The sequence below is a fragment of the Amphiprion ocellaris genome, chromosome 23 (assembly GCF_022539595.1).
Source record: "Amphiprion ocellaris isolate individual 3 ecotype Okinawa chromosome 23, ASM2253959v1, whole genome shotgun sequence".
In the NCBI taxonomy this organism is placed as follows: domain Eukaryota; kingdom Metazoa; phylum Chordata; class Actinopteri; family Pomacentridae; genus Amphiprion; species Amphiprion ocellaris.
Genome location: NC_072788.1, coordinates 1,254,364 through 1,281,642, shown reverse-complemented (window position 1 = coordinate 1,281,642; position 27,279 = coordinate 1,254,364). Strand labels below are relative to the sequence as shown.

Here is a 27,279-nt window from a genome sequence, read left to right as displayed (position 1 = left end):
GTGTGTCCGTGTCCTGTAGGAAAGGACAAATGTGGCCACGCCCACTCACCTGTCTCTCCGTCGGCCAGGTAAATCTGGCAGGACTGGTTGAGGTGCGGGAACAGAGTAGGTCAAATGGCAGCAGATTCAACCTAGATTTCTAGAAACAATATTTTCTTTTGTGCTTTTCTTGCCTCAGGTGTCTAAATACCAGGAAGGTAACAGTTAACGGTGAGAATATAACTTATAGTTTCTAATAAACATCATTACATGACACAGTTATGATCATGAGTCAAAATGATTTTCAGGCTGGATGACCTGATTCTAACCAAGAAATACTCACAGGAATGATAACAACATGAATATTTTAGTTTCAGGTCCTTGCAGTCCATAGAGGAGAGTCCAGATTTATCATTGATGAAGTGATGAGGCTCAGAAATTATGGAAAAAATTAATCAAAAATGGACTTTTTCCATGTTCTGGTGATAAACTTGGACCCACCGATGTGAGGTAATAAATGTTGCATCTTCACCAACCTGTCAATCCTTTACTAATTATTTCCAAAGTGCATTATTAGTATTAAGTTATTATAAAAGCCTATAATTACAGCTAATGACTCCATTATAAATGCTGTGACGAGGTTCCCTCCCATATTTAAGGACTGCAGGTTTCCAGTATGTAGGTCAACACTAGACCTGAGATTAGAATCTCTGCTCTGCTGCCTGCAGCTCAAAATTTCAGAATAGTTCTGCTTCCACGTTTTAACCACAGCAATGACAACTATGTCTGCAGCATGAATGATGTGATCGGCGCCGGCATGAGCAGTAAAATTAGCTCCTGGTGTCGTCTGATCCATGGGAAACGTGCTGTCGGCAACTCTTCTTTGTGTGTTGCTCGTGGATCAGTGACGTTTATCATGTTTGGCTACTGATCTCAGAAGGCCTCAAAATTCACTTTACCAGCAATTTTGACCGACACAACGCTGACGGAAGAGTTGGTAGGTGGCATTGGCAGATGGCGGCTTTGTCTGAGATGCTATCTTAACAAGTAAAGCACTCAGAGAGCGCAGTCCTTCTCCAAGGCTGCTCATTCCCCCATATGGCATTGTCAGAAATGCAGCATTTGATGATCAGAAATCACTGCACCGTAGAATGTGTCCATTTAAACCACATCTACCACCATGCCTGGTGGTAGGTTTGGTGTTCTTGGGGTTAAAAAAGTCCAAGACCTGCCTAAGACAGTCTGGAACCAGTCCTCAAAAAGTCTTAAACCTGGACCAAAATCAAACCTAAACTTCTCTTAAAATGTCCAAGACATTGTAAAACCAGTCCTAAACCAGTCCTTAAATGGTCTAAAACCAAAATCAAACCTAAACCAGTCCAAAAAAATGTTTAGAACCAGTCAGAGTACAGTCTGAAACCAGTCCTAAAAAGGTCTTAAACCAGGACCAAAACCAGACCTAAACTACTGCCGCCATCCCTCTGGAACAGGGTAAATCTGGACTCATCAGACCACATGACCTTCTTTCATTGCTCCAGAGTCCAATCTTTATGTTACCTAGAAAACTGAAGCCTTTTTTTCTGATCAGCTTCACTGATCAGTGGTTTTCTTAGAGCTACTCAGCTGTTTAGTCCCGATCCTTTGAGTTCCCTTCATGTGGAAATGTTCTTCCTTTCACTATTCACCTGTCCCATGGTGTCCCTCAAGGATCAGTCCTTGGCCCCCTCCTCTTTATCCTGTACCTCCTCCCCCTCGGCAACATCATCCGCCGCCACAACCTACACTTCCATTGCTACGCCGACGATATCCAACTCTACATCTCCACCAACACCACCGCCACCACCACCCTCCCCTCTCTCTCCAGCTGCTTGGCCGACATTAAATCCTGGATGAGGAAAAATTTTCTCCTGCTAAACTGCGACAAGACTGATCTCATCTTTATTGGACCTAAATCACTCACACCATTTCCCCACCCCCCCATTACCATTGATAACACCACCCTATCTCCTTCTGCTCACATCCGCAACCTCGGTGTGATATTTGACAGCAACCTCACTTTTGAACCCCACATTAATCAGATCACCAAAACTGCCTATTTCCATCTCCGCAACATCGCCCGTCTCCGCCCCTTCCTCTCCTTCTCAGCCGCTGAAACCCTCATTCATGCCTTCGTCACTTCCCGCCTTGACTACTGCAATAGCATTCTCTTCGGCTCCACCTCCAAAGTTCTCAATAAACTTCAACTCATTCAAAACTCTGCTGCCCGACTCCTCACCCGAACCTGTTCTCACGACCATATCACCCCCGTCCTGCAGAACCTCCATTGGCTCCCCATTTCACACCGCATCCAGTACAAACTGCTTCTCCTCACCTTCAAGTCCATCCATAATCTTGCCCCCTCTTACCTTACCGATTTGCTCCTCCCCTACACCCCCCCCAGGAATCTCCGCTCCTCCCACACAAACCTCCTTTCCATCCCGCACAGGACCAGCCGGCGACATTGGGGGGACAGAGCCTTCGCCATTGCCGCCCCCACACTCTGGAACTCACTCCCCCATGCCCTCCGTGACTGCACCAACCTCACCACATTTAAATCCCTTTTAAAGACTCACCTTTTTAGATCTGCTTTCCTTAAGTGATTCTGTATTTTATCTTGAACTTGTTTTACTATCTATTGATTTTAATTAACAGTTTTGTTTTATCTTATTGTATTTTATGTACAGCGTCTTTGAGTTTTTGGAAAAGCGCTTTATAAATAAAATTTATTATTATTATTATTATTATTATTAAACAGCCATGAGTTCTACTGGTGATTTCCTACGATCATCTAAGAGTTTGCTCCTGAAGATGATGGTTCTCCACCATCCTTCAGGTTTTAATGATGCGTTGGACGGTTCTTAACCTGATTTTAGTAGTTTCATCTCCTTAGTTGTTTTCTTTGCTTGATGCAGGCCAATAATTTGACCCTTCTGAGACAGATTAACATCCTTTCCATGACCACAGGATATGTCTTCCTTCTTATATGTCTTAGTTTAGAAATGAGAAGCTCCTCACTGCATCAGCTAGGGTTAAAGAAGGTGTTTCATCACTGCAGTAGTTATCCAATGGAAGACTCTGACCTATTTGCTCAGTTAAGCCCAGGTGTTTTTTTTTGGTTGTTTTTTTGGACAGGTGGTGTAAAATAGTCACGTTTATTTAGTCTGCCCATGAAACTATGATCCTTTTTTGTCCAAACCTGATCTTACTTCCAAACGTTTGTCCTGTAGTGTCGGTTTAAATGGGTCAGCACGTGAAGCAGCATCATTTCCTCATCCAGTAAACAAACTCAAGACGAATCAACGTGTAATTTCCGTCAACTTGATTTGTTTTTGTGTGACAAAACCACAAAGTTAATTTGATTTTTATCATTTGTTGACAAATACGGCTGAGTCAAACTCGTTGCACCCTCATTTTATCAGAAAATCTCACATTTTTCAGACTTGTGTCATGGAAAATTTATTTTTAATGAATCGGTTCACGTGTTTGTGTCTTAGATTTGAAAAACTTATCCCTCTGACATTGTATTATTTAAAAAATTATATATATATATATATATATATATATATATATATATATAGAGAGAGAGAGAGAGAGAGAGAGAGAGAGAGAGAGAGAGAGAGAGAGAGAGAGAGAGACTGTCGTGTTTTTAAGTGTAAAAACTCCCTCTATCATTTAAAAAAGTAACATTCAAGAAGAAAAACACCTCATAGAAGTACTTTATTGCAGGTTTGAGTTCCTAGTTAGATCTGTCTGCCTCTTTCACAGCATCTTCTTTAACTGGAAGTAAATTTCCGTGGCTGTAAACAGCGAACTATCTGCAGATCAGCGCTACCATCAGGGATTTTTCTACATTCCTCAGTCGCCTCTTGACTGATAATGGAGCTGCTGCTGCCAACAATGAACCTGTTTTCTCATCAAGGTGTTAATGGAACAGAACGGAGAACAGAACAGAATGTCCTGATTTAATGACACTCTTTACTGAAATCTGCAGTAACACAATCTGACCACTCAGGGGCAGCAGACACACTGACATTATCACTTTAAATAGATAAAAATTAAACAGTTTTTAACACTTTTATTGGATTTTTTTTAAAACAGTTTGTTGTTATGTCACAGTTTTCCCTGTTTTAGTAAAATAGTATACATGAATTGAAGTTGCTCTATATTAGCAAAAGTTGCTGGTGGTTAGTTGGTTGGGGGGTTGGTTGGTTAGTTGGATAGTTGGGTGGGTGGTCGGTTAGGTGGTTGGTTGGTTGTTGGTTGGGTAATTGGGTGGGTGGTTGGTTGGTTAGTCGGGTGGTTGGTTAGTAGGGTGATCAGTTGGGTGGTTGGGTAGTTGGGTGAGTGGTTGGATGGGTGGGCGGTTGGTTGGCTGGGTAGTTGGGTGGGTGGTTGGTTGGTTGGGTAGTTGGTTGGTTGGTTGGTTAGTAGGGTGGTTGGTTGGTTGGTTAGTAGGGTGATCGGTTGGGTGGTTGGTTGGTTGGTTAGTTGGGTGGTTGGTTGGTTGGTTAGTAGGGTGATCGGTTGGGTGGTTGGTTGGTTGGTTAGTAGGGTGATCGGTTGGGTGGTTGGTTGGTTGGTTAGTTGGGTGGTTGGTTGGTTGGTTAGTAGGGTGATCGGTTGGGTGGTTGGTTGGTTGGTTGGTTGGTTAGTTGGGTGGTTGGTTGGTTGGTTAGGTGGTTGGTTGGTTGGTTAGGTGGTTGGTTGGTTGGTTAGTAGGGTGATCGGTTAGGTGGTTGGGTAGTTGGGTGAGTGGCTGGGTGGGTGGGCGGTTGGTTGGCTGGGTAGTTGGTTGGGTGATATTTTTACAGGATAAATGTTTTTCTTGCAGTGTTTAACAAAGACATTGGCAGACGTGAACAGTATTTGCAGTTTTGGTCTGTTTTTTTTAAAAATACAGCATTTAAATTAACTTATTCTAATTCTTCATTTTCCAAGACATCTAGATTATGCCAGCTAACTGTTAAAAATTGCTAATGTCGGATTTGAAAATAATTGATATTAATATACAAATTTTTTCTTTTCAGTAATCGTAAATATCTGTAAATTATTTTTATTTTTTATATATTATTTTATTGACAGCATTCATCAAAAACTGAATTTATACTCATGTCACAGCGGCTCATTGGTGGTTTTTGCAGCTTCAGTGGTTCTTTCTGATGCTGAACTAGATTTCAAACTTTGTTGATTTTGGCATGAATCACGCAGCATGTGACAAAATATAGGTGAGTTCTAACTACAAACACAATCCTCAGTGACAGCCTGCATCTCTGCATGTCTTCATAGTGAATGTTTGTGGGTCATCACGTCACGTTCTCCAGAAGTTCCTGAGCTCAAACACCACATTTACGAGATATACGAGCTTCATTAACTACAACACAGCCTGCAGGGACAAAGCGTATGCACGACTTAAAAAAGAAATCTTTCTGGGTCACTGGCTAGAAGTTCTGCATTGAAAATACTCCTTTGTCTCCTTTTGTCTCAGAGTTTGAAAAAAAAAAACAATTGTGGACATTTTCTGACAATTTTTGAGTCATTTCTCAAAAATCTTCAGCCACTTTAGACTTTCCAGACATGGTAAGACAAAAATGCATTTTTATTAAATTGTCTTCACTTGAATTTAGTTTAAAATCAACTAACACAGACATTTTAGCTTAAATTACACACAATATTGTTGTTTTTTCAAATTATTTTTGGACAATTTATGAATCATTTGGACACATTTAGATGATTTTGGGTTAACTTTTTTGTCATTTTGTAAATTTTTTAAGTCATTTACTACAACTGTTGACTGGATGTTAGTTTTAAATCAATTGATACAGAAATGTGAGTTTAAAAAACACAATTTTGGACCTTTTCTGACAATTTTTGTGTAATTTTTGACAAATCTTCATCCACTTTGGACTTTTCTTTATGTCATTTTGCACAGTTTGAGTTATTCTGGACAAATTTTGTCATTTTGAACATCTTAAAGAACAAGAAGAGATTTTAATAACCAACCTTTTATGTCTGAAATTGTCCAGGCATAGTAAGACAGAAACATTATGTTATCAAGGCATTTTTATTAAATTATCTTCTCTTGAATTTAGTTTAAAATCAACTCACGGAGATATTTTAGCTTAAATCACACACAATATTGTAGTTTTTCAAAATATTTTGGACATTTTATGAACTATTTTGACACATTTAAATCATTTGGATTACTTTTTTTTATTAATTTTGTAATTTTTTTTTCATTTAGGACAACTTTTGAATTTTTTGAAAATTTGTCTAACATGATAAAAACTTCTTATAAAATGACTATAAATTTGTCCAAAATGACAAAAGCATCTCTAAAATGATTCGAGTGAAGAGGAGTCTTCAAGAAAATGCACATATTGGAAAATTATGTTTTCCCTCAATCACATTTGTCCAGAATGACACAAACTTGTCCAAACTGACTAAACTTTTGTCCAGATTTGTCCAGAATTACTGAAAATTTATCAAACATGACAAAAACATCTCAAAAATGATTCAGTTCTTGTCCAGAATGACAAAGCACATTTCTAAAATGACTAAAAATGTGTCCAAAATGATCAAAAAATTCTCTAAAATGACTCTAGTGAAGAGGAGTCTTCAAGAAAATGTACATATTGAAAAATTATTTGAAGTTTTCCCTCAACCAAATTTGTCCAAATTGACCCAATTCTTTGGTCCATTAAATGAAGTTACTGTAGGTAAAGAATCAGCTAAATCTGGGTAATAAGAAGACCTTAAACGTCTTTAAAGAAGCATCGGGATCCGTTTGTTTTGCTTTTGTGAGCCAAATTAAAAGTTACAGCATTAAATATTTATTCTTCTGGTGTCAACTTCAGTTAAAAAAAACCCAAAACTATTTAACAATAAACACAAACAACCTCTTCTCTGTCTGAACAACAGTTTCTTTAAAACAGAAATCTGGTGCAGTACAGACACGTTTCATCAGTTCACTGATAGATAATTGATCCATTTTAATCCGGATCAGTGATAAAACCTGCAGTGGTCCATGTCTGATGCATTAAATACAACAACGGAGTGATTGGTTCATGTTTACGCTTCATCATGTGACTCAGATTTGTGCAAAAAGGTCCATTCATGTCTCATTTACTTGTTCTTGTCTTATTTTTTCTCCACTTTAGTAGAGCTTGTAGAGACCAAGAAACCCAGAGCTGTAGCTGCTTCATTACAGGCAGATTAATGGTGAAAAATGCCACTTTTATCAGTTCCGTGACTTTTTATTTTTTCATTTTTCTTCCGTCGGGGCCTCCTTTTCCCTCGTAGCTCTCTGCTGGAACTCCGCTGTGTTTCTCCAGAAGTAGTTGTTGTTGATGCTGATGCTGCTGGCTCTCCTCATCTGGTAAACGACCTTCGCTGCTTCATCGGAGAGACTCTGAAATGGGACAAAAATCAGTTTCTAGTAGGGCTGGGCGATATGGCCTAAAAAAAAAATCTCAGATTTTTTCACAAAAAATCCAGATTCACGATTTATCCGATTTTTTTTTTTTTTTTGCCCCCTACCTAATCTCTGCATGCAGGAGTCCAGTCTACTCTATGCAAATGAGCTGCAGCCCTCTCCGGGTAAACACACCGGATCGCAGCTGGAAATGCGCTGCATGTGGCATGCTGGTCCGGTTGCAGTGCATTTCCAGCTGTGATCCGGTGTGTTTACCTGGAGAGGGCTGCAGCTTATTTGCATAAAGTAGACTGACTTCTACTTTATGCAAATTGCCTGCGGCGTGCGGAGATTCCACACATCGTGAAACTGTCCTCAAACTTCTAAACTTGACGTCAGTGACCTAAAACAAGGACAGATTCAGCTGCTGCAGATTATTTCTCGCTTCAAATGCTTTCAGAAATACTTTTCGCTGACGTGTTTTTTGAAATAAAAGGGAAAGTTTGTGGCCGAGCCGCTGTGTTTATCCGACTTGTCTGCCTGTCCAGCTGAAAGCTCGGTGACGTCACCATGTAGCGACGCTGTCATGTGACCATGTTGTGGACCGCTCGTGACCGCCGTCCGTGCCATTTTCAGATGTGTGCGTTGCCGTGAGGGAAAATCGCATCTAGTGGACACGTGCCTTTAGATCTGCACCGCTCGCCGCCATGTTGTTTGTGTATCAAGCGCGGAGGGTCCGCACTCTGAACTACGGGAGCCCAGCGGGAAGGCGTTGGTGGCGGATGTTGATGAGAAAATCGATTTTCATGAAAACAAATCGACATTAAGTACAAACTCGAATTAATCGATAAAATCGATTTATCGCCCAGCCCTAGTTTCTAGCAGTACGAGGCTCAAAGTTAGATGTATGTAGAAGAATATGTTGTCCTGAATATTGTCTACACTACAGACAATTCCATGTTTTCCATGAAAACTCACATTTTTATTCATGTGCTAACATAACTGCAAAAGGGTTTTCTAATCATCAATTAGACTTTCAGCACGAAAAATAAGGACCCCAAAGTGACCCCAAACTTTTGACTGGTAGTATAATAAAATATAGTAAAAATATAATAAAAAGTATCGAAAAAATACAGTAAAAATATAAAACTTTAGTAAAATATATTACAAATACAGTAAAAATACAGTGAAATGCAGTAGAAAATAAATACAGTAAAAATATAGGAAAAATACAGTAAAAAATACAGTGACAATATAGTAAAAAATACACTAAAAATATGTAAAAAATACAGTTAAAATATATTGAAATACAATAAAAATATAGTAAAAATACACTAAAAATACAGTTAAAATATAGTAAAATATATTAAAAAAACAGTAAAAATGTAATAAAAGTTCAGAGTAAAATATAGTAAAATATATTAAAAATACTGTCAAAATACTGTAAAATACAGTTGAAAATATAGTGAAAATACAGTAAAATATATTTAAAATACAGTAAAAATATTGTAAAAATACAGTAAAAAATACAGTAAACATAGTCAAATATATAAAAAGATAGTGAAAATACAATAAAAATATAGCAAAATACAGTAAAATACAGTAAAAATGTTCTAAAAATATAGTAAAAACACACTAAAAATCTACACTACCGTTTAAAAGTTTGGGGTCATCCAGACAATTCCATGTTTTCCATGAAACTCACGCTTTTATTCATGTGCTAACATAACTGTACAAGGGTTTTCTAATCATCATTGAGCCTTTCAACACCATTAGCTAACACAATGTAGCATTAGAACACAGGAGTGATGGTTGCTGGAAATGTTCCTCTGTACCCCTATGGAGATACACTCCCGATCCAAGTCTTTACTCGCTGAAAAGTTGCAAGAAATTGCATTTTGCACTGTTGAATGTTAAGAAGGTTCTAAGTAGAGCTTAGAAAATGCAAAAAGTCCCATGAAACTCACCCCAGCTACAGGCGTATCCGGCTTGATGTCATCACAGATGGTCGTCATGGTGTCCATCCAGTTGCCATAGATACTCTCCTCCTTTCTGATTGGCCTCAATCTGCTGTGATGCAGAGAGAACGACAAGTTTAGCAGCTAATTCTGACTTTACCTTGACATCCAACGTGATGGTTTGGATTTTGAGCTGGAACCAATAAATTATTATTTATCAACTATTAAATTACCTCCAACTATTCTAGTCGGTGATTAATCACTTTGAGTAGATTTTAAGGGGAAAAAAAGACAGAATTCTCTGATTTCAGCTTGTTAAATGTGAATATTCTCTGGTTTCTTTCCTCCCTTACAACTATAAACTTAATATCTTTGGACAAAGCAAGACATTTGAGGAAACTCTGATCCACGTTTTCACCATTTTCTGACTAATTAATTGATCCAGAAAATAATCGACACGTGAATTAACACAGAAAACCATTGTCTGTCTGGTTTCCATCCAAACGCAGCAAATTTCAACACAATTTTTGTTGTATTATTTTAGTGTTTTTAAGATACACAGCTGGTAATTATCTCCAGTCTGCTGCCAATAAACAGAAAAGAGGCACAGCGAGGTCATCAATTAATCAACAGAAAAAATAAGTCTGTTGTATTTAAGTCTTTGCTGTTGATTGTGTGTGTAAAGATGAAAAAACTGGATTTTTATTATTTTAACTCTTTGTAAAGATTGTTTACAAACTGTACAGTTGACTGGTTAAAATGGTAACGAGAAGAAATGGACAAAAATTTGAAAAAAAAATGCCTTTTTGTTTAAAACTAAATGAACACTACTGCCCTCCACAGGCAGACAGCAGCAACTGCATAAACAGCTAAAATGTGACAATATAATACAGTAAGAATATATGAATAGTTTTTCTTCATAAACCTTAAAATAAAGATACATAAAACACAAAAAGACAGTAAACATCACCAAGATAGCAAAAACTCATCAACAGAATAACAAATAATCTACACTGAGTTACAGGAACGAGCATTTCCTCGACAATCAAAGATATTTTTAATTAAGATCGTCAAGAAAAGTTCTTTTATCAAGCCAATTTTGTCAAGGTACATCAATTTACATGTAGTTTTAAATCAACTAAAAGTTAAATTACACAGTGTTAAGTTGATGAAGTGGTGTTTGCACCTTCAAAGTTTTCCCTGAATCAACAAATGAGAGTTTTTATCTCGTACCTGATGAGACTGAGCAGGTGTTGTTGGGCCTTCAGCTGCCTCTGAGCCTCCTCCACTCGACCCTCCATGGTTAGAAAGGCAGAGAGCTGAGCGCAGTGAACGCCGAGGACCGCCGTGTTGAGCCGACCAATCAGAACCCGACTGAGGGGACAGAGAAAGATGCGTTTAGTGTCTCTGAACACCGAAACAGCAGCGTCCTGACGTTAGATAGTAAAATCTGCAGCCCAGTGACAGAATACGACTGAGGTTCTGGTTCAGAATGTGTTTTTTTTTTTTTTTTTTACTTGCTGCTGGTCACCGGTCGCTGCTCGGTGATGATCCGAGTGACTCTCTGCTGGTCTCTGGTCTTGAAGCTCAGCTGCAGCTGGAACGGAATCGTGTTCTTCTGCAGAAACGCTGGAAAAACAAGCACTGATGTATCAACCAGCATCTTTAAATAATAATAATAATAGCTTTATTTCTATAGCAGCCTTAAGAACAGCGTTCACAAAGAGCTTTGACAGTTAAACCATGCAACACAGAGAAAAGTCAGAGCAGTCAATTACAAATAAATAGTAAAAATGATAATAAATCAAATGAATAATTAGCTAGATTAGCACACAACTCAAACAAGGGAGCTAGGCAGTTTGAAAATTAAAGAACAAGATTGAGGGTTCAAATTAAAAGTAAAAAAAAAAGAATTGTAGCAATAGAGAGACGACATCACACCAAAGAACCAGGCAGCTAAAAGTCAAATAAAACCCAAGAGAACATCTAAAATAAACAGGACATAATACAGAATAAAACACTAAATAGACCTAAAAGTAAACCTCACATAAAAGCACGTCTATAAAAGTGGGTTTTAAGATGTGATTTAAAAGAAGTGGCCGACTAAATAGGCTCGTTCTAAATCAAATCAACCAAATCTGCTCATAACAAGTCCGTATATTTAAATCTGAATCTCATAATTTGAATTTCTACAGTTGCATAATAACATAAAAAGTTTGTATTTTTGTTTTGTTTATCTTTAATGTAACCAGGAAGTTTTAACACATCTTTACTGGAATCTTTGCTTCTCGATTTCTTTAAAAAAATCTGTAGAATAAACCAAAACCCTGAAGATCTGGCAGCAATACTAAAAAACCTCAAAACATTAAGAACGCTACAATACTGTGTTATTCAACATGTGCATAAAATTATGGAAATGACTGCAAAGGTCTGTGAAATAATTGTATTTTTAGCTGGTTTAAATATGGTGAAACGGTGTAATTTTACAGACAAATGCTGTATAATTAATATACATTTACAGCCAGATTTATTCTTTACACTGTGACACCTGGATGTATTTAAACTGATCTGGTGTCAGTTTTTACCAGAACTCAGATTTGTTTTTCCTCCTAAATATCATGTGTCTATCTGCTGGACTGATGAAGTTCTGAGGCTCAGAAATGATGGAAAAAGTCAATTTTTACTGGACTTTTTCCATCATTTCTGAGCCTCAGAACTTCAGTTGGTCAAATTTTAGACAAAGTTTGAGTCATTTTAGAAAAGTTTGAGTCATATTAAGCAACTTTTTTAGTCATTTTTGATAAGTTTGAGTCATTGTAAATGATTTTTAGGCCATTTTAAAGAATTTTTGAGTCATTCTAGACAGGTTTGAATGATTTTAAAAACATTTTTGAGTCATGTTAGACAAGTTTGAGTCATTTTAAGCAATTTTTGAGTTATTTTAGACAAGTTTGAGTCATTTTAAACAATTTTTGTGTCATTTAAAATAATTTTTTAGTCATTTTGGACAAGTTTGAGTCATTTTAAGGGATTTTTGAGTTGTATTGGACTAGTATATGGACTTTTTCCATCATTTCTGAGCCTCAGAACTTCATTAAAAATGGACTTTTTCCATCATTTCAGATCAGTGTTCATTTGGACCCACCTCTATGGACTTCAAGGGTCTGAAACTCTGGAAATATTGACAGTATGAAGGTAAAACAATAATAGGTGTGAACTTTTTACGGACAGTAATCGTCGCCTCACCGTCCACAAAATCTGGTTTCACAGCGAACTGGAAGGTGATCTCCGTCCCTCTGGTGACGTTACCGATCTCTTTCACCACTTTGTGGTCGTTTTCTTCTATAAATGGAAAATATCTGCAGAGACACACAGGGAGGGGAGTTAAAAACCACGGAAGGAAGGCTCTTCAATTTTACTAACAAAACCAGCTGAAAAGTTTCCGTTCACTCACACTCCATCGGGACCCATCAGCGTTACCGTGGCGCCTGTTGCAAGGACATTGTCCGCAGAGGCTGACTGGATCTCTGTTGCTATGGTACCGATGCTGACGATGTTCACCTGTACGGGAGCAGGAGTTAAGGAAGCTGATTTAAAGCCTGTGTATGGATTAAATCCATTATTCCTGTTAACTCGGGTTCATGTTGACATCCAGGAGCTGCGATGTAAATCAAACGGGAGATCCTTCAGGATCTGTCAGACTCTTTTTGTAGAGTTTTTTAGACCAAGTTTAAGTCTTCACTGTGACTGAACAACTGTAGTCTCTTTAGTTCCAGCTGACTTGTGTTGTTTTAGTTCATCGTGTTTGATTTTTAACCCAAGGTGGAGTCATTTATGCAGCCAACTACTTTTGTTAACCCTCGTGTCGTCCTGCGGGTCAAAACTGACCCGTTTTAAAGTTTGAAAATGTGGGCAAAAAATATGTGTTTTCAAAGTGAAACTTCTGATGTTCACATTTTCAACATTTTTGGGAAATTTTTGAACATTTTTTGGTGGAAAAAAAAATGTTAAAAATGTTTCTTACATAAAAATCAACCATACATAAAAACCTTACATAACCTTACATAACCTTACATAAAAATCAACCAAAACCCATCCAAAATCCCAAAATTTTGCTGGATTTTGGTTGATTTTTGTGTGCATGTGTTTAAAGAAAATATTAGAAGTTTTACTGATATATATGGAATCACTTCAGATATTTTAGGATTTTTACTCATTTTTTGAAAATATTTACTAGTATTCTCTTCCCAATTTATTTATTTTTTTTTAGAAAATTTTTCAGGAATTATTGGAATTTTCTTCTTGAAGGTTTTGCAAATTTTCAGAAATTGGGGAATTTTTTGAAAATATTTAGGAGAATTTTCTTGCCAAATTTGGGGGATTTTTTTAAAAATAAAACTTCTAAGGGAAACTTTTAAGGAATTATTAGAATTTTCTTCCTGAAGGTTTTGCAAATTTTGAGAAATTTGGGGAATTTTTTTGGTGAATTTTTGGATTTTTTTCAGACAAGGAAATAATATTTTTTGGTTCCTGTAAATGAGGACAACAGGAGGGTTAAAGTTGTTCTGTCATAATTCAACCACCTGTCAGAAATGCCTTTATTTGTCCAGTAATTCAGAACATGAACGTTTCCTCACCTGTCCTCCGGTAGCGTCGGCCAGTCGGCCGATATCTGCCAGCCGACAGTCGGTCCCTTCAAACGTCATCACTGATATGATGACTCTGAAACAGGAGCAGAAAGAGAACAGTTTTATTGTATTTTCTGATTGTTTTACAGTGAAGCAGACGTTCAGTCCATGGTTCATGGGTTTGGATCCTGACCCGCTGTCCACGGCCCGCTGAGCCACCTGTCCGTAGAAGTCTGGAGCATCGGATGACGGCTGAGAGCGACTCTGGTCCATGGCTCCCAGTCCGATGTTGGCTTGACCGTCGGTACACAGAACTACCTGCAGGACAGGAAGGTGGGCTCAGTTTGACCAGACAAAACAACCGACAGGACTCCAGTTGGTGTCAACACAAATACACAATTTACATCATAGTTAGGACACTTTAGTCCAGGGCTGTCAAACTCATTCTAGTTCAGGGGCGACATCCAGTCCAGTCTAATCTCCAGTGGATTGGACCAGTAAAACCACAGCATAATAACCTATAAATAACCACAACTCCTAAAGATTCCTTTGTTTTAGTGCAAAAATGTTCACATTTAAGATAGATAGATAGATAGATTAAACCTTTATTGATCCCACAGCGGGGAAATTTACAATGTAACAGCAGCAGGAAATAGAACAGAATAAAAAGGAGAGCAGGGTTAGGGTTAGGTTAAGGAATTATCTTTTACAAAACATTATGAACAACATGAAACTTCTCAAGAAAAATAAATTCAGTTTCAGCAACATTCAGCCTCAGTTTATCATTTCCACATTACAACTTCCACATCAGTGTCGACAAAGGAACACAACATTTAGTCATCTGGAACTGAACCAGAGAGGATTTTACTTTAAAAAAGACAAAAAACAACAAAAACAAGACAAAATGTCACAAAAATGAGACGCAAAACGAGACACAAAACGAGAAAAACACGAGACAACAAAAATCAGACTAAAAAAGAAAAAAAAGACAAGACAAAATATTACAAGAATGAGACACGAAACAACAAAAAATTTGACAAAAAAGTTGCAAAGTGACAAAAAAATTGAGAAACGACAAAAATGACAAAAGCAAGAAAAAAATAAAATAAATAGACAAAACACAAGCGAGACAAAAAGGAAACGCGACACGACAAAAATGAAACATAAAGTGACAAAAACATGAAACAAGCAACAAAAGTCAGACAAAAAAAGACAAAATATTCCAAAACCGAGACACAAAATGATAAAAAATGAGACAAACGACACAAAACAAAACAAAAAAGATAAAAAATTGGACAAAAAAGTTACAAAGCGATAGACAAATGGACAACTAGTCTTCTTATCTAGTCTGACTCGTCCTCACCTTTGACCCTGGATACCTGGACGCCACGGCAACAGAGGCTAAAGCAGCAGGACCGAGAGCCGTGGCTCCGTGTTCCCTGAGGCTGCAACACAGAAATACAGAAATAAATAAAGCATAAAGAGGATTTAACGTGTTCCCTGAGGCTGCAGACACAGAAACACATCAGTGAATAAAGCATAGAGGATTTAACGTGACGTTTAGAACTCCACTCACTCCTTGATCCTCTGCTTCAGCTGCAGATGTGTCTCAGCGATGCAGTGAGGAACGCTGAAGGCTGAACTCTGCTGCCAGATGTGATTTTCATCGAACAGAGCCCAGGCTCTGAGGGTCAGAGGAGTTCTGGTACCGTCACCGTAGATCACCACCTGGACAACAAGCGGCACCACGGTAAGGTTTTTAGAGGAACAATCATAGAGCAGGATCTAAAACACCCTGCTGGTGAAGCTCACTAAACTAAAATAAGATTAATTTAAATGCTCATTTTATTTGTATATAAAATATATAAAAAAAAAAAAAAAAATATATATATATATATATATATATATATATATATATATATATATATATATATATATATATATATATATATATATGTATGTATATAGGAAAATTAAGTATTTAGCTCAATTTACAAGAAAAAAAGGATGTTCTCTGGGATTATAGTTGGAAAAAAGATCACAGTAAAGTCTGGAATTTACTCTGAAAAAAATCTATTAAAAAAATTCTGAGAAATAAACCTGAATATTTTCTGAGATTATAGTTGGAAAAAAATCACATTAAAGTCTTGAATTTACTCTGAAAAAAATCCAATATTCTCTGAGGATAAAATAAAAAAGGTGAATATTCTCTAAGAATAAAAACAAACTCTTTAATTCATGAAAAAAACTCACGTATTCTTTGAAAAAAACAGAAATATGAAAAAAATCTTAAGAATACAGTAAAAAAAAATAATAGAAAAAAAGAATGTGATAATTCTTGGAGATTAAAGTTTGAAATTTACCGGAAAAATACTCAGACATTCTCTGAGATTAAAGACTTGAATTTACTATAAAAAAAACTTTGACAGTAAACTGAAAAGAAATTAGAAAAAAAAGATAATTCTTCAAGATTAAAGTCTGAAATTTACCTGAAAAAAAAATACTTAATTCACAATGAAACATTTTTTAAATATTCTCCAAAATACAAATAATACATCAATGAGGAAAAAAAAAACCTTGAATATTCTCTGAGATTAAAGTTAAAAATGTACGATTAAAAAACCTTAAATTTTCTTTGAGAACTTTGCGATACATTTGGTTGATTTTATTTGCTTTAACAACCTGTTGATCCGTATTTAATTAGGAAACACTGATCTATGGAGTCTGTAGTATGAGTCAAATAAAATATAGTGAACTAAATGACGCACAAACCAGTGATAAGCTGCATTTAAATGATTCACTAAATGTTTTTATCCGAACCTCGTCAGTAAACGTCACCAGAGCGACTCTCCTGCGAGGCGACTCCTGTAACATGGAGGACAGCGCCTTCTGCAGGGCGTCCTGGATGCCCTGAGGACACAAAACACAGTTATTATTATGAAATATCAAGTGTAATCACGCCTCATGTCCTGTATATAGGTATTACAGTCAATGCAGAGAGTATAAAAGAAAGATTTTCAACATGAAATGAGCGTCTCACCTCCAGTCTGGACACGTACGTTGGAGAACCGAAGCCTGAAGCGACCTGAACATCAGAAAGAGATCATTTTATGGACACGCTGAGATTATTACGGTGGTAAAAGTCAGTCTGGTGGAGATTGTTAATTAGTTTAAAGTCAAAACATGTACAACACATTATTCCAACCATTGTAGAGTAAAACCAATTACAAAGCTATGGGCAGTACGCCTAAAAAAACTCAAAGTTTCTGAGATTTGAAGTCGTAAATTGACAAAAAAAAAAGTTAAAGTTTAAATAACTTCAAAATGTACAATAAAAGCCTTGGATAATTTCTGACATTGAAGCCATAAATTTAGGAGAAAAAAACTCCCGATTATTTTTTAAGATTAAATTTCTAAAATTACAAAAAAAAAATTATAACGTACATTTTTTTTTGGCAAAATTACAACTGGAATCTTAGAATATAATGGATTTTTTTCTCATAAATTTATGGTTTTAATGTCAGAAATTATCCAAGGCTTTTGTAAAAAAAAAAAAAATCTAATTTTGCAATATTTAGATTTTTTTTTTTTACAAAAGCCTTGGATAATTTCTGACATTAAAACCATAAATTTATGTAAAAAAAATCCATTATATTCTAAGATTCCAGTTGTAATTTTGCCCCCCCCCCCAAAAAATGTACGTTATAAATTAAAGAAATCTCTTCAAAATGTACAGTGAAAGCCTTAGATAATCTCTAAAAATTCCCAGGTTAGTTGATTTAAAACTAAATTCAAGTTGATGGACTTGTTTGGACTTCATAAGCTCATCCGAAATTACTAAATTTGTCCAAAATGATTTGAAATTTTTCTAAAATAACTCAAAACTTGTACACAATGATGGGCAGTGGTGGCGCAACGGTTAAGTCTCTGGACTACTGATCAGAAGGTCAGAGGTTCACTGTTGGGTCCTTGAGCAAGGCCCTTAACCCTTCCTGCTCCAGGGGGCGCTGTACCGCGGCTGACCCCTCGCTCTGACTCCCCCAACTGGGGAGAGATGCGAAAATCAGAATCTCCCCTCGTGGGATTAATGAGGGATAATAAATAAATTTTAAAAAATAAATAAATAAAATCCAAAATTGTGTTTCATTTTGACAGATTTCTGTCATTAGTTGACTTAAAACGAAATTAAAGTGGAGGTAACTTAATGAGACTTCATTTTTCTTCACCTGGAGTTCTTTAAAACGTAACTGAATTATCTGAACTTTTCAACACTGATGTAGTCTTTTGTCTTCTAGTTCTTTACCTCCGTGGTGATGCTCATGCTGCCTGAGATGTCCACACAGAAGACCACCAGCGTGTCCTCCAGGTTCTGGTAGTCGTCTTCACTCTGCTGCGGCAGGTAAATGTCATCGCTGCGAACGCCGGCACGCTGACCCACGCACACCTGACTCACACCTTCGTCCACGACGTTCTCACTTCCACAGAACTCACAGAGCCACACCTGGACAGAACCAGAGAGTTTACCTGGCTGTGGTCCTTTCTCAGGTAAAACAAACTCAGGTAGAAGAATAAAAGTCAACCCTCCTGTTGTTTACATTTATGGGCACCAAAAAAACGCGTTCCTTTCTCTGAAAAAAAAATCAAAAAATTCACCCAAAAAATTTCCCTAAATTTATAAAAAATTGCAAAATCTTCAGGAAGAAAATTCAAAAAATTCCTTAAAAGTTTCCCTTAAAAGTTAAATTTTTTTTTTAAAAATCCCCAAATTTGGCAAGAAATAAACACTTTATAAATAAAAAAAGTAAATACTTTGAAAAAATTAATAAAAATCTTCAAAAAAGATCCTAAAAATATCTAAAGTGATTCCATATATATCAGCAAAATGTCTAATATTGTCTTTAAGAACATTCACATAAAAATCAAAATCAAAATCCAGCGAATGTCACTGGATTTCTGGTTGAACTTTTTTTTTTTAAAAGCATCTTTTTTCCCCACCAAAAAACACTCAAAACTTTCCCAAAAATGTTGAAAATGTGGAAATTTTTACTGTGAAAATATTTTTTCCCCATATTTTCAAACTTTACAATGGGTCAATTTGAGAGTTAACTCACGTTGTTCCGCACGGAGCTCAGACACGACAGGGCGGCACTACATTTCCCACAAACCACCGGGCTCTGGAAACTCTCCAGCCCCGACTCTGGATAGAGGAGAAAAACAACAAAAATTTATGTTTTTAACTGAATTATGGGCTTAAATTACAGATAATATCTGGTTTTTAAAATGGATTAGTTTGTATCAGTTTGACCATAAAATTCCACCATTTACAGCATTTAAATCCACTAAAAATATAGTTATTTTACCGTTGTTTGAAAGAAAAATTATGTACATTAAGAATTAAAATATTTTAAATCTTTTTTTTAAAAAATTTGACATATTTTGTTAAATTACAGATAATATCTCGGGTTTTTTTTCACAGTATGTAAATCAAACCAGAAATATGATTTTTTTTTAACGTTTGCTGTAAAATAAATGAAATTAAATTACATGAAAATTAATTATATATATTAGGAATTGAAAAACGATGTAAATGATAAATAATTTCTTTAACTGTTGTTAAATCACAGATAATATCTGGTAAAAAAAAAAAAAAACCAACAAAGATAGAAGCGCTGTAAAATTATTAATATCACTAAAAATAATAATAAATAAAAACTGTCAAAAACTGTACATAACATCCACATCAAAAATCTGCATTTTTACAAATGATAATCACTTTTTATTTTAATTTTTTTCTACAACATTTGACTTGGAAATAACACAGTTTGATAGTTTTTACTGTATTTAAATCTCCAAAAATAGTGTGATTTTTACAGTTTTCCTGTTTTTTAAATTACAAATATTATCTGGTAAAAGTCACAGAAAAATATTTATTCATTTATATGTTGAATTTAAAAAAAAGAAAAAACGGTTAGTATTAAAAATAATGTCAACATTAATTAAATATTATTTGTTCTTTTACAACATTTGACTGTAAAATTACACTGTTTTACTGTATTTAAATCAACTAATAATATTATTATTTTAGAGATATTTACTGTTATTTAGTTTTCCATTTTTTAATATGTTTTTTCTGGCACCCTCGCAGTCACAGATAGTTATTCAATTTATTTTTCCAGTCTAATCAGTGACCGGTGGGTTTGTGTCCTCTGACCTCGGCTGATGTTCACCAGTCTTCCAACGCTGAGCGAGACGACGTTCACGTTGGCTTTGGTCCTGTTTTCTCCTTCCGGCCTGTCGACTGATGGAACGACGGAGACGTGAGGAAAACGGTAAATATCGGTTAAAATAACACTCAAAGAGAACAGAAAAACTGAACCCACAGCGAGGAGGAACCGGAGGAGGGATAACGACTGGACCTCGACTGTCCGCAGGAGGAAGGAACGTCATGGAGGAAGGTCGAGGTTTCCTCAGCCGACGAGGAGGCAGCGGAGGAGGAGCTGAAGACACCAGGAAGCACAAGACATGTTAGAACACCTGGAGAACATCAGGACAGGTAAAATACTACCAATCTGAGCCTTAAATTACATCTGAAATGGGACTTCTACACAGATAATTCCAACATCTAGACCTCTATGAACATCTAGACCTCTATAAAGACCAGGTTTTGTTTCCTACCAATGAGTCCACATCAACATTTAGTCTAAACATCTAAAAACTGGAACCTTGTCTGGTCAAGCTTTAACACATCAGATTCTACTGATGTTGGAGCCTCAACAGTTAGTGAAATGTGAACCAAAGACTGGGTTTTAGTAGAAATATGGATCCATCCATAGATATACACTAACAGGAACTTTCTAGGAATATAATACCAACCAAGTTTGAAGATTTTGTGCTTTTTTCCATTTTCAAAGGCCAATAATTACTCATTTAAGTAATTTTTTGACAATTTTTTTTCACCCATTTTTGATAAATTTTGAGTAATTTTGGATAGTTTTTACTAAATCTGAACATGTTTCAAGTTTTTTTTTGACAAATATTACATAAAATAAGACAAACGAGACACAGAGTCTCAGAAAGGAAACTAAAAATGACCAGAAATAAGACAAAGCTGTCTCTGAGACACATCAAACAACAAAACCAGACCCAAAATGACAAAAGCGAGACACAAAACGACAAAAACGAGGCGTAAAATAGCTGTAAAATGTAAACAGACTGAACACTGTTTGTTAGCATCTAGGTGTCGTCACGGCAACCACACATTTAAAGCTCAAAGCTGATCTCTCGTGTTGCGTTTTATCCACTCAGAACATGTTTCTGTGGTGACACAGAAACACATGATGAGGCTATAAAACACGTAGATAAGTGTAGATATCTAACAGGGCTGAGTTCTGGTGTTAATAATCGATGCTACAGCGTTTCTCTGAGCGGATTTTCCCCCCTAGAGCTGCTATCTGAACATCTTCTGCCCACACAGACACACTGAGGCGTTAACGTGCTTTCCTGTTGTTTTGTCTGATACTCCTGAGAGCGTAACGAACCCTCAGAGACGCAAGAACAACAACACGATAGAAACCTTCAGAAACAGAAAAACATCAACAACACTCCAGAAACCTTCTCGACCTTTAGAGGCTCAGACTCACCTTCCTCCACTTTAACAGTCGGAGTGTTGTGGTAGTCGGGAACGTCCAGAGAAACACCTGAGAGACGGAAAAACACCTCCGTCATCACACGGAAACCATCAGATATGAACTGTGGAACCTAATGTCAGTTTAATGATGCAGATAGATAGATAGATAGATAGATAGATAGATGATAGATAGACAGGTAGATAGACAGACAGACAGATAGATAGGTAGATAGGTAGATACATAGATATAATACTGAGCAGGTTCCTTCAAAATAAAATACCATAAAATAACAGCACATGTCTGTCAAAAATATATATTTTCGGCTGATTCAAGCACAAAAAAATTATTTTATTGTCAAGAAGTGTACAAGAATGAATTACCATGTGTACAAATATATGTAAACAGTTTTTCTACAGTTTTGTAAATGTAAATTAATAATTTTTTCTGTGATTTTACAAAATATTATCTAAAAATTTTACCAAAACGGGATAATCTGTAAAATAATGAAATTTAATCACAGTTAAATTCAAATTAAATTTTAAATTAAATAAAATTTTCATTTAATTAAATAAATTAAGATTTAATTCAATCTTTAATATACATAATTTTAAATAACAACAAACATCTAAAATAATTCAAATTTTAGTAAATATATCTTTTAATATGGACATATTTTTACAATAAAAGTAAGTAAAAAATAATTATAAAATAATATGATATCTATATCTATATATAGATATAGATATATGTACTTCATTTCAGCTGATGTTTGATGTTATAAAAAGACAAATTGTTATTTATAAAATATACATTTTTAATGTGGACTTTATTCATATTTTTGGCCTGTTTTTTATGGTTACTTTATAAATCAATGATTTTTTTCCTGTGATTTCACTGGATGCAATCTGAATTTTAACAAAACAGGAAAAATCTGTAAAATAACCGTACGTTTTAAAAACAATTAGACTCAAAAACGGTTAAAAAAAAACTGTTATTTACAGTTAATAAATCGGCACGAAGGAGAATAAGAAGCAAACACTTAAAAATACATAAATAAAAGTCACTGAACTGGATAAAAACATAAAATAGAACAATATGAACAGATTAAACCTCTACACAGCTGTATTAGTTATTACAGTTACAGTAGTGAGAAACAAATTTACCCACAGTTTCACATCTAACATGAGTATTATGGGACGTTTTGATGAAATTTAGTTTCTGTTCTCACCTTCTCCATCTGATCTCCAGTTATAGACAACATGACTGCAGGCAAAATCCATCCTGAAAACAAAACCCTCAGATTAAACACTGGAAATCACACAGTTTGTCTCTCCTCTGTACAGTCAGCTGCTATTTAACCAGATTATTCAAACATCTATACTGAAAAACAGCCGGTTGCCATGGAAACCGGAACATTCTGAGCTCCTCAGAGCAACCAATTCTCCAGAACCGACTCAAAACGTAATAAAAGTAGTTTGTAGAGGCTGAAAAACTGTAAATAGTGAAATATCTATCTATATCGATAATATGTGGAGCCTCTGGCAACCGTTGATCTGGGTTTTTAAAAATTTGTAAAGAAATTTAAAAAAAGAAAAAATCTGTTCAAAAATGCCTAACAATAGTAAATTTATGATCTAAAAATATTTTTTAAATCAAAAAATTACTTTATATACAAATACATTATACAACTGTTGTTTAATTAATTAATTAATTAATTAATTAATTAATTAATGTTATTATTTTTTACTTCTTTGTTATTATTTATTTATTGTATTAATTTCATTTGCTAATTTAGCTGTTTATTTTTATTATTATTTATTTACTTTATTTATTATTGTTATTTATTAATTGTTATTTATTTAGCAAATTCTGAAACCAGTACATTTATGAGCTAAAAATAATTTTTTAAATCAAAAAGGTGCTACATGTACACTAAATACATGATATAGCTGTTTAATTAGTTAATTAAGTAATTAATATTTTTTATTATTTACTTATGTATTATTAGTTTTTATTATTTTATGATTGTTTTTCTTTACTCATGTACTCATTGTTATTTAATAAGCAAATTCTGACATCAGTAAAAAATGCTTAAAAATAATAAATTAATAAGCTAAAAATAAGCTTTTAAATCAAAAAGTTACTACATCAAATGCATTATAGAGCTGTTATTTAATTACTTACTATTCTAATTATTTATTTATTATCATTATTACAAACTTGTTCATTATTATTTACTAATGTATTATATTATTATTTTTAATAATAATAATAATAATAATAATAATAATAATAATAATAATAATAATAATAATAATAATAATAATAATAATTATTATTATTATTATTATTATTATTATTATTATTTTATAATAATAATAATAATAATAATAATAATAATAATAATAATAATAATAATAATAATAATAATAATAGTTATTATTTACAAATTCTGACACCAGTAAAAAATGTTCACAAATGGTAAATTTATCAGCTAAAAATATGTTTTTTAAAACAAAAAGTTATCAAAGCTATTGTTTAATTAATTATTCTTCATTTCTTCATTTATTATTATTTGTTAATTATTATTTAATTTACTAATTGTGATTTAGTAAAAAATTACTGTAACGAAACTTTTACAACAATGAATTTTAAATACCAGACATTTAGTGGAAGTCTACAGATCTACAGACAGTTATCAAAATTATGATAAAAATAGACAAAAAATGTTTAATTTACCACGATAAAATCCTGTTGAGTTTAGAAATGGTTCTAAAGTTACCATAAAATATCTGGAAAAAAATATTTGTAGATATTATTTATAGTCTCTGCGTGACTTTTACTGAGTAGCATCTAAGTTTTTACTCTTTTCACTCAAGTGATTTTACTGAAACAAAACAGGGAAAATCTGTAAATGAAAGTAAATTGTTTAAAGGTCTTTTTTTTTTACAGAGCACCATAATTGAAATGAAAATAATTAATAAAAACACAGAAAATCGGACCCCAGAAAAAAAGAAAACAATAATTTAAAATCTGTTAAAGACCAGTTTGCCTACTGTATGTACCTCAAATACAGCATATAGCTGTTTTAATTAATTTACCTGCTGGAATTTAATGAAATTTAAATTCAAAAAGACAAAAATATCATGATTTCCAGCTTTAAAATACAAACAAGTCATGGAAGTTTATAGATTATTATCTGCAGAATAACAGGAAATACTGTAAATATTTAAGAATTTGGATTAAAAATAGAAGAAATTGTAATTAAAAATATAATAGAACACCTGTGAAGACTTGAGAAAAGTCAACCTTTCACCTTAGAGGATGTTATTTATGGTTTTGATCTGCCTTTTTATAGTTAACTTCTGAATTTATAGCTGTTTTGAGTGGATTTACTAAAAATAAAACTGTTCAAATGTGTAGATTTATGGTAAATGACTCAATAAAAACCCATTAAAACATAATTTTTTCCACTCAGGAGTAAAAGTGTGAAAGCAGTGCTTCCTGTTGAACAGTGCTAATAAACCAACACAAACCACAGCTCAGAGTCTAGATTTTTGTGGCCAAAGAGCATAAAAACCTCATCTGTATTTAATATATTTACCAGAAACAGACTCACGACTGTTTAACCATCATCCATTCTGCCTTGATCTGCTTTTTTACTCATTAACTCTCACCTGAAAATGGGCATTTTGACCTAAACTACAGCCAGAGAAGTTATTCATTAATTTCTTAAGGTGCAGGAAGATTATTCAAACATTTCTGACATTAAGCTTTTTTCCCAGTTTGAAATGTGAGATGTTTTCTATCACTATAAATGAACTACTTCTGGATTTTGGACACTTTACTACACCTTATAAACCAATCTGAGGAGCCCTTTAATGATTTATTTGACACTAAGTGCAAAACAAAAGGGAAAAGGGTGTTAAACACAAACAGAATGTTGACTCAAGCAGAGTTTGATGAAGAAAAGGGTTTAAGATCAGAGTTTTTACAGATGGTGCATCTAAATCCAGAGCAGATTCTGGTGTGAAATATTCATAAAGTGTTGGAAAAAATGTTAAAATAAAGTTTAAATCATGTTAAAGGGATTATGAAAATATCAGTGAATATTAACAAAATGTCCAAAAATGTGAATAAAATATTAATAATTATTAATAAAATGTCAGAGAATTTGAACAAAATGTCAAAAAATAGTAATAAAATATGAATAATTATTAATAAAATATTAGATAATATTAACAAAATGTATTAAAATATGAATAATTATTCATAAAATATTAGAGAATATTGACACAATGTACTAAAATATTAATAATTATTAATGAAATGTCAGAGTTTGAACAAAATGTCCAAAAATATTAATAAAACATTAATAATTATTAATAAAATGTTAGAGAATATTAACAATAATTCCAAAAATATCAATAAAATATTAATAATTCTTAATAAAATGTCAGAATATTAACAGAATGTCCAAAAATATGAATAAAATATGAATAATTATTAATGTCAGAAAATTTTAACAAAATGTTCTAAAATATGAATAATTATGAATAAATTGTCAGAAACTTTTAACATGTTCTAAAATATGGATAATTATGAATAAAATGTCAGAGAATTTCAACAGTGTCCAAAAATATTAATAAAACTTTCATAATTATTAATAAAATGTTACACAATATTAACAAATATTCCAAAAAATATGAATAAATATTAATAATTATTAATAAAATGTTAAACAATATTAACATTTCCAAAAATATTAATAAATATTAACAATTATTAATAAAATGTAAGAGAATATTAACAAAATGTGCAAACTATTAATAATTATTAATAAAATGTCAGAATATTAACAGAACATCAAAAAATATGAATAAAATATGAATAATTATTAAGAAAAGCCAAAGAATATGAACAAAATATCCAAAATATTAATAATTGTTAATCAAATGTCCAATAATTTTAATAAAATATGGATAATTATTAATAACATGTCAGAGAATATTAATAAAATGTCCAGAAATATGAATAAAATCTGAATATATATACCTGTGGTATTAGTATCACGTGTTCACCTGTTAACTAATCTAACTATTGTCTTTGTTCACCTTTCTGACAGGTTAATTAAAATTTAGGAAAACGTAGAACTTTATTCATCTCAAAGGAAGTTCTTGTGCCTTTTAATTTATTGTCAGGATGTTTTCAGCTGCATAGAATCTGTGAGTGAACATGAGAGATGAAATAACTTGGAGAATAATTCAGGTTTTAAAAACATAAAATGAATCCTAGCGTTAATAATAAACTGTTTATTTTCTACTTTCTCTAACAAACAGAAACACTTTGGTGCTGATTATAAACACTGAGCAGCTTCCTGACAGCCTACGACGGCGGCAGTGAAAGCAGATTTATAATCTTTAAAGTAGAAATGATTTACCTTCATCTCCGTCTGTGAGGCCAGCTGTGGAAGCAGCGTTTGAAGCAGCAGCTCGGTGACGAGGGGAGGTGTGGGCGTTTCCACAGATCAGACGGCGGTTTGGTGTCAGGAAGTAGCTGCAGAGCTGCTGCTTCACCAGAAATGAAAGCAGTGAGGAGAACCAACGGAAACAGATTCAGATAGACGGATTTTACTT

The 27,279-nt window shown here is 34.1% G+C and overlaps 1 protein-coding gene across 2 annotated transcripts; it reads right to left on the bottom strand.

Moving 5' to 3' along the window:
* Positions 1-5,102: 5,102 nt before the first annotated feature.
* On the bottom strand, positions 5,103-27,128 carry si:dkey-9k7.3 (circularly permutated Ras protein 1). Of its 2 annotated transcripts, XM_023297836.3 has the most exons (19): positions 27,084-27,128; positions 22,872-22,924; positions 21,656-21,712; positions 20,396-20,512; positions 20,227-20,313; positions 19,127-19,212; positions 18,319-18,516; positions 17,056-17,100; positions 16,836-16,925; positions 15,592-15,743; positions 15,379-15,460; positions 14,209-14,333; positions 14,025-14,109; positions 12,842-12,948; positions 12,634-12,746; positions 10,905-11,016; positions 10,621-10,761; positions 9,397-9,499; positions 5,105-7,426 (listed from the first exon to the last, which is right to left on the bottom strand). In XM_023297836.3, exons 2-19 carry the CDS (start codon positions 22,921-22,923, stop codon positions 7,280-7,282), a joined length of 1,899 nt encoding a protein of 632 aa, XP_023153604.2. In that variant the 5' UTR covers position 22,924; positions 27,084-27,128; the 3' UTR covers positions 5,105-7,279. The 2 variants fall into 2 exon arrangements, with proteins under 2 accessions (XP_054863490.1, XP_023153604.2); XM_055007515.1 differs by lacking the exon at positions 27,084-27,128 and having other exon boundaries at positions 5,103-7,426; positions 9,397-9,496; positions 22,872-23,002.
* Positions 27,129-27,279: the final 151 nt, after the last annotated feature.